At 41.1% G+C, this 8059-nt stretch overlaps 1 protein-coding gene across 1 annotated transcript; it reads right to left on the minus strand.

Moving 5' to 3' along the window:
• Positions 1-3355: 3355 nt before the first annotated feature.
• On the minus strand, positions 3356-7504 carry sox9a (SRY-box transcription factor 9a). Its single transcript, XM_043714888.1, has 3 exons — positions 6910-7504; positions 6053-6306; positions 3356-5785 (listed from the first exon to the last, which is right to left on the minus strand). Exons 1-3 carry the CDS (start codon positions 7344-7346, stop codon positions 5052-5054), a joined length of 1425 nt encoding a protein of 474 aa, XP_043570823.1. The 5' UTR covers positions 7347-7504; the 3' UTR covers positions 3356-5051.
• Positions 7505-8059: the final 555 nt, after the last annotated feature.

Consider the following 8059-nt stretch of genomic DNA (forward strand, 5'->3'; position numbering starts at 1 on the left):
CGTGCATTCTGAAACAAGGATATTTAAAAATAAATTTGATTGAGTCTCACATTTGGCGACCACCTGCTTTTGCAAATTCCAAGATCAAAAATCAATAGTCCATTTTTTTGCAACAAACATTGTCAGAACAATTATATGACTAAATAGAACTGGCATAATGTATAGAAGAACTTTACAAAATGAAGTCAGAGGGCAATTAAAGATGAACAATAAATGTTGGCTTGGTCAGCGATGCCCACATCCTATGAAGGAATGACTGAATAAAAAAATCATTGCCTGCATTAAAAGAATGTATAAGTAAAGTAAAATCCAGAAAATGTTCAGCTTCAAGTGCAAAGGGTTACATTTGAATACATCAGCTATTTTCTGAATCTGAGATTTTACATTATTGATTGCTAAATTTACAGCCTGATGGAATTACTTCAATAAATGGTTTAAAGATTCCTGTACAGTGAAATTGCCTGCCTCTTTGCATGTGAAGTTACAGGAACACAATAAAACATGCAAATTTGCACATAATAAATTGCCTCATCTATGGTTTGCTCTGTTTCTGATTGGCAAAGAAAAGACATTTGGTCAGGTACATAAATAGCTGAAAATGTGTTGCTGGAAAAGCGCAGCAGGTCAGGCAGCATCCAAGGAACAGGAGAATCGATGTTTCGGGCATAAGCCCTTCTTCAGGTACATAAATAGGAAAGGTTTTGAGGGATATGGGCCAGGAGCAGACAGATGGGTCTGGTTTAATTTGGTCTTATGGGATTAAGTTTGGCCAGGATTTATTGGACTGAAGGGTCTGTTTCAGTGCTTAATACAAATTTGCTTAATCTGAAAGCAAATCCTGAAAAGATGGCAGCCTCTGTCAGGGTCACTATTATAGATCATTTACACAACTATTTTTTAAAATGGTAAATGGTTCTGGCTTTGAATCAATTCAGAATATGTAGAATGGATAAGGATAATGCTTCACATTTTAATAATCAGCGTCAAACACAGGAAATGATCTGATATTGCTTTGGATTCATATTGGCTGCAGTGCCATTGCAATAATTACAAATTAAGTTTTAAAAATTTCCACACAGTAACTGTATAAGATTCACTTGTAAACATTTCAATGTTTGCATAAGTTCCATTGGCCCTATGCTAATAACAACAAATAAGTGGTATTCCAATATGTGACAATGCATATAAATTTAACCCTATGTGTAGACGTACACAGCTCTCTGCTGTCACTAAACACAATACAGTGTCTGCCAGTTGCATATTGTTTTGAACAAAACAACTGTTCTCTTATACAGATGTGTTCTGACAATTTTTGGTCTTTTGCGAAACTCTACAGAAACAGGATTTGAGAATTTAAGTTCAAAAAATGTTCTGGATGGCCTCATTATTTGGGAGCTGATCTGAGGAATACCAAAATTAAAGGAGGGACAATTAGGGATCTAAGCAAAGTGAACCATCTATGGATAAACACAGGGCAACCGGGCAATAGTAAGACTGATCCCCATCGCACCCATTCGGAAGGTAACCTATAAAGGAAGCCACAATGTCCATAAGCTAATGAATTATGATGTGTTTGTGACAATGGATTTTTTCAACAATGGCACTCCAGGTGTTACCAGTTTAGTTCCCCATGCATTTGTGACTGAAAGGTCAGAGCAATGTAGCAAATTAAAATGACAGGTGACTGGAAGCTCAGGGCTGTGCTCACAGACTGAACCAAATTATTCTCAAAGTGATCACCCAATCCTGTATTTAGTCTCTCCAATGTAGACCTGTCTACATTGTGATCAGTGAACACAGTGGCTGCTTCACCTGGAAGGAGTGTTTGGGACCTTGGAGGGTTGGAAGAGAGGAGGTTAAAGGGTAGATGCTGATTCTTCTGAGTTTGCACAGAATAGCAAGTGGAAATGAGAAAGGATGTGTTGGCACTATGGAGTTGTGGGGCATGCTATCATGGAGGAAACAATTCCCTCAAACAACTAAAGGTGAAAGAAAATATGTTCGGTCGTAGTATCATGTTGGAGTTTTTGGAAATAGTGGAGCATGACTTGTACTGAATGTGGATGGTAGTGGAATGGAAGATGAGCACAAAGGAAACACAAACATTGTTCACGATGATGAACATGAATAAATTGCTGCTTTGAATTACCTACAAGGCTGATTAGCTGGCAGCAATATTTGTAATTAAAAGAAAATGTGTAATCATGTGAAATATGTGAAAGTGCATTTTCAGTTTCTCTACTGAAATCTCTGCTTATAACGTTCCCTCCCATAATTGTGAAATTTACAGAATATACTGTATAATGGACACTTCTTTAGCTGTTAGAAATACTCCTGTTATTCCAACAGTAGTCTCCCTTTTGTAAAGTGATTTGACATTTTTCGCTTTGCTCCTGTCTAGCAAAAATGAGTCCTACAAGACCCACAACTTGCTCCATCTAGCAGCTCAAGTGAGAACTGGCAAAACTGCTCAGAGACAGAGTACCAGGTTTGAATGCAAGGTATAATTCAATGTTTTGGCATCAATCTTGCTGATGCTGCAGCTAACAGGCCACAAGTAGATTTTAGTTGAACAATACAAGAATATTTAGTATTCCATATACAACACATTGTAAGTTAACACCACATTTGTAAGCACTCTGTTTCAGCTCAGCATTAATTAGTTTCATTGAGACGGATAATGCAAATTATCTAAATGCATTTTAAAAATGATTTGCTTTAAGTATCATTCATTCTAATTTTTATTGGAGGCAGTAATATAGTGTAAAACTTAAAATTGAAGATTGTTGTACTCTTCCTTTTTTTATTGGTTTTACTGTCAATTGTGTGACTAAGGGTGAGCCACCAGATTTTACATAACAACAGACCACCCAAAGAGATATATGGGGCCAAATACTGTCACATGAGACTGCCGAGCATATTAATGAGCAAATTTACTGGGGAAAAAAAACTGTTGGCCAAAATTCCCAGCGAATATATTATGCAGTGTGCATGATTTTGTTGTAGGTTTCAGATACTTTAATGGTTTATTTCATTGTGTTTAGGGGACTGGTCAAATTAGATAGCCATCATCTAGATCAAAGCTGTGTCCTACTAGAAGCTTAGTTTTTCATCTGTTTTTTTCAGATGCTCATGAACAATGCAGAGCAAAAGCATTTGTCATAGAGTTGTATGGACTTCAAATTAAGAGGATAATGGAATCATGTGGTGAAAATAAGAAGCATGTTTTTAACTTGAGTAGCATAAAGTGAAAGAAATAGACCTGAGTATGTATTGCATTAACATAGAGCTTACTTTAGTTTTTGAATTTGTTCATGAATGCAATAACCTTATGTAGAGAGGAGACTGTAAACAATTTATATTTCAATACGTTTCTTATTTATTGCAAACAATAATATACAAAAGGTAAGTTTATTTAAGACAGCTCTTTCCAAACTCACCTAAAGGCAAAATATCTGATTTGATAGTTTTAAGTTACAGAAATACTTTAATGTCCAACTTTTATACAGAAATAAAGAGTTTCAGCCATATTACAGAGTAATTGAATTCTGTACTACTGAATCCCTATTACACTTTTCCAATAAAACTGTTAACAAATATATATTTTTGAATGCCTGTTGTCTTTTTTAAAAAGCAATCTGTACAACCATGCCACAGCTTAATGAAAATAGAGAGAAAACTTTTAAGAGGTTTTTGTAAATGTCAGATAAAAAAAGTTACAAAAAAAGTTTTTCATTTCTCTAGTTAGCAAAAAGTAGTAGCTGAAGCAATTAGCAAATGCTGTAAACTACATTTGCAATCTGCATATTCATTTGAAAATGATCTTCCAGTCTTTTACACGTCTGATTAGCTTAATATAGTTGAGTTTATTTTTTTAACATCCACACAACTGTACAGAAAAGAACTACGTACAAGATGTAAAAAAAAAAATGACTTTAATAAGAAACTTTACAAGATAAATAATGTTGGGAATTGATAATTAGAGCTCTTTCCCTCTGAGCACGGAGAGAGCAGTGGACACCCAGAGACAGGGTACAAGCTTCTCTTTCTCCACTTGCATATGAAATAACTACTGATCGGAATGCTGTCTGGTGAAACATTTTGCAGTACCAATGAGGATTTGACAAGATTTAGACTTTCATAGCTCTGGAAGTTGTTTGGCTGCACGCAGTGTGCAGCACATGTGCTGTACTCAGAGGGTTAAAACACTTCCTGTTTTCTTTAATGCGCAAGTTCTCATGCAGGAAGCTGGATGTCAGCTGCAGATTCACTACCTAATGCTTGAACGATGCAGTTTTCTGCGTAGGAATGCTCAGAAACTCAATCCACCTCAATGGCTATTTCATTTCATAAGACAACATATGGCACCTTGTGTGGGGAAGCCTGGTGAAACTATCAGTGCCTCTACAGGTTACAGACAATGCCATCCTGCTTTAAAACTGATATCAAACATTCATCTATTCCTTCCTTTTACGATTCTGGCATTAATCTGCTTTTTATTTCCAACAAGAATTGCAGAAACCCTTCTTTTTCCAAAAGGACACTAAATAGAATGAAAAAAGATACTATTTCATACAAAAATAGGTTTTTATGGCAATAGCAAATGCAATCTGTTAAGTATTCTACCAAAAGTGGTTTGGCATTTGATCTGTCAAAATAAGAGCATTTATTCTCTAAAATATGTATAAATCCCCACACTGCAAATGGCAATGACTCATACACAGTACATACTAAATTCAAAAAAATTAAAGAAAATTCTCCTCACAGAGGATTTCAATACTACGAAATAATAAGTCCAAACACAGGAAATGACCAAACCAGCTGACTTGGTTGCTCAGACTTTGTTCATTCAATGACTTGCTTTAATTTGTCAGTCATGGAATGTTTGAACATTTAAAAAAATCAGTCACCAGTACTGAATGGACACAGCAAAGCACTTTGTGGTAGGACACTTCGGCCACTTCTCACAGCAGTTCATATGAGTGCAGAGAGCACCTCTGTGTGATTCTTATCAATCTCCTTTATGTACTTAAGTCTAGATCAGAAGGTCATTAAGGTCTAGTTAGCTGTGTGTAGACTGGTTGCTCCCAGTGCTGTGGACTGTGGGTTTGGGGAATGGATGGGACTCCTGTGGTGTCAGCAATGGGTGTATACATGGGGCGTTGGGATGGACTCATGTAGGCGAAGGTGGAGTACAGGCCTGTGGTCTGCCCTGCAGCATGGCTGTAATAGGAATTGGTGCTCTGGTGGTCTGAATACTCATATTGGGTGCGAGGAATGGATGGATAAGATGAACTGTAGTGTTGCATATTGAAGGAGCCGTAGTTGATCTGTTGTGGCGAATGTTGCTGCTCATTGTAGTGGCTGGGGCTCAGCTGCTCTGTCTTGATGTGTGTCCTCTGCTGCTGTCCCTGCTCACTGGCGAGGCTGGTCATTGAATGCTGCTTGGACAACCAAGGGTGGGCCGCCTGGGTGACCGAAGTGCTGCTAATCCCGTAGCTGCCAGTGTAGGTGGCCTGAGCATTCTGTGCATGGCCATTGTGGGTGACTGGAACTCCCGGATGCCCGTTCGGTGGGAGGTATTGGTCAAACTCGTTGACATCAAAAGTCTCTATGTTGGACATGACTTCGCTGCTGAGTTCCCCAATATCCACATTGCTGAAATCAATGTGAGGCTGTCTCCCTCCTTCCTGAAGGGGGCGCCCTTCACGTTTCAGATCAGGTTTACCAGGCTGAACCTCTGTCTTGGGAGTGGTGGGAGGTGTTGGAGGTCCTTGAGATTGCCCTGAATGCCAGAAGTGGGGGCGGGCAAAGGGAGGGAGAGAGAGAGAGAGAGAAAGAAAGCAGAAATAATTTGATTAATCTGAGCTGCAGCAGCCACGAATGACAACCTCTTAAAATCAAAACCACATTTGGAGCAAGTGTTTTATTTTTGTTAGAAGACAAGTTGTCAATTGTTTCAATGATTTCAAGAAAAGCTCAACGCTCCCTTTACCCTACCTCCCACTCCCAATTTAACTCAAGGTATCCCCAGTCTCTCTCCCACATTTACCTGAGTGTTCTCCGGGGGAATGGACGTCGCTCAGGCTAGAGGCTGAGTGCGGGGAGTCCGCCTGCAGGGCTTTGAACAGGGCGTTGGGCGTGATATGGGTTTGCTCGGCCCCCTCCTCGCTTTCTCCTTGCCCGTTCTTCACCGACTTCCTCCGCCTGGGCTGATATTTGTAGTCAGGATGGTCCTTTTTGTGTTGCACTCTCAGACGCTCCGCTTCTTCCACAAAAGGGCGCTTTTCGCCCTCGTTCAGCAGTCTAAAGTGAAAGCAAGAAAATTGACTTTTTCCCCCTAAAATATATAAAAAAGAGCCATCTTCCACCATCCAGCTCCCCAACTCCAAAGAACCTGAATTAAATAATTTAAAAATAATATAGATTCCACCCCAATAAAGGGAAATGGCACCAACCAACTTTAAATCACTGAATAGCAAAAAAAAAAATCCGAATTTAGAAAACTGTGCCGCGCACACCATTGGGCAGAGGAGGATCCCAGGTTTGTCAGGACATCGCTTCGGCGCCTCCCTGCAGATGACTGCATTTTGCAGCTCGCTCACTCTCCACCGCCCTGAAATGAAGTCTGTCACTCTCGCCTCCACGCATGACTCTGTCCTTAAGACACAATCCAAATGAAATCCCTCCGACGCGGGCAGACGCCAGGAGAGTTTGCAATCCAAAATTAAGTTGCCTCGCTGCATCCACTATCCTCTCACACTACCTGAAATAAGGTTTGTGTTTTATTGCAGCAGCAATTTTTAAAAAAAAACGTGTTTTTTTTTTAAAAAGTGACCACGCTCCAGTAGAATCCGCCAGCGGGATAAACTTCCTCTAGGTCGGATGTGCCAAAGGGAGCGGGCTTACCTCCAGAGTTTGCCGAGGGTTTTGCTGAGCTCGGCGTTGTGCAGATGGGGGTATTGGTCGGCGAGTTTCCTCCGCGCCGCTTGAGCCCACACCATGAAGGCGTTCATGGGTCTTTTGACATGAGGTTTGTTCTTGGATGAGCCATTGACACGGACGGGCATGGGCACCAAGGTCCAGTCGTATCCTTTCAACACCTGGGTCACCGCCTCCCGGATACACGCCGGGAACTTGTCGTCCTCGTCCTTCTTGGAATCTAGGCTCTGGGCGCAGAGATCGACCGGGCTTTTCTCACCAGGTTTACTGTTCTCAGCGTCCGAGCCAGCCCCGGATACGCACGGGGAATCGGAGGATTCCTCTGACATGGTCGGGCTGGGCACGTCGGAGAGAGTCTTCTCGTGTTCTTCTGTCATTTTCAGGAAGGGATTGAGGAGATTCATGCAAGAAGAGTTGGGCGGCTGCGCTAGCAAGGAAATAAAATGGTCGAGGAGAACTTGCTCAGTCTCTCTCTCTCTCTATGTGTGCGCGGAGAAAGTTTCTACTGCGCTCGGAGTTGTAACCAAGTAAGTCTGTTACTGAAACTAGGGCTGTCTTCTGAGTATATTTGACTTGCTAAATAGAGGGGCACACACTCGCATTCGCCAATCGCAATAAACCGCCTAGTGATTTCCATCCGTGCAATTGGTTCAAAGTTTAAGGGGAGGGGTTAAAGGGCGGAGCTGTACCCCTCCCCAGAAAAAAAGAAATCTCTGCTCAGCTGGGAAACCGATGATTGATCAAACCTCAGCTCCATCCACCTCCCCCCCCACCACCTCTTTTAACGTGATGTAACTAGATAAAGCGACAGATACCGGTAGATTTAGCAACAGTCTCATTTTGGCTGTTTTTGTTGTTCTTGCCTCAATACCATGTCTGCACATGTCGCCTGTTTAATTCGCAAGCCGTGTGTTTTGTAAACAGGAAATAGTTCGAACGATTTACTCTCCGAACGTCAGAAGGCTTGTAGTTGTTGCGATTTACTTTTCGCGAGTCCGCGCAGCTATTGTGTTCAATCACCTCTCCTGGAGGTGCATTTCAGCTGCAGTTGAGACAGATTTCTCGATTTTGCAGCCACGATGGTGTGCGTGTGTGTAAACACTGCACTCTCATTGCG

This window comes from Chiloscyllium plagiosum, chromosome 24, assembly GCF_004010195.1.
Source record: "Chiloscyllium plagiosum isolate BGI_BamShark_2017 chromosome 24, ASM401019v2, whole genome shotgun sequence".
NCBI classification, from domain to species: Eukaryota; Metazoa; Chordata; class Chondrichthyes; order Orectolobiformes; family Hemiscylliidae; genus Chiloscyllium; species Chiloscyllium plagiosum.

Bases quoted from the DNA above. Each gene is read 5' to 3' on its own strand.
- sox9a (XM_043714888.1), bottom strand. From the start codon at position 7,346: ATGAATCTCCTCAATCCCTTCCTGAAAATGACAGAAGAACACGAGAAG. The intron at 6,307-6,909 runs GTAAGCCCGCTC...CTTTCACTTTAG, and splicing joins ACCCTCGGCAAACTCTGGAG to ACTGCTGAACGAGGGCGAAA. The intron at 5,786-6,052 runs GTAAATGTGGGA...TCTGGCATTCAG, and splicing joins TTCCCCCGGAGAACACTCAG to GGCAATCTCAAGGACCTCCA.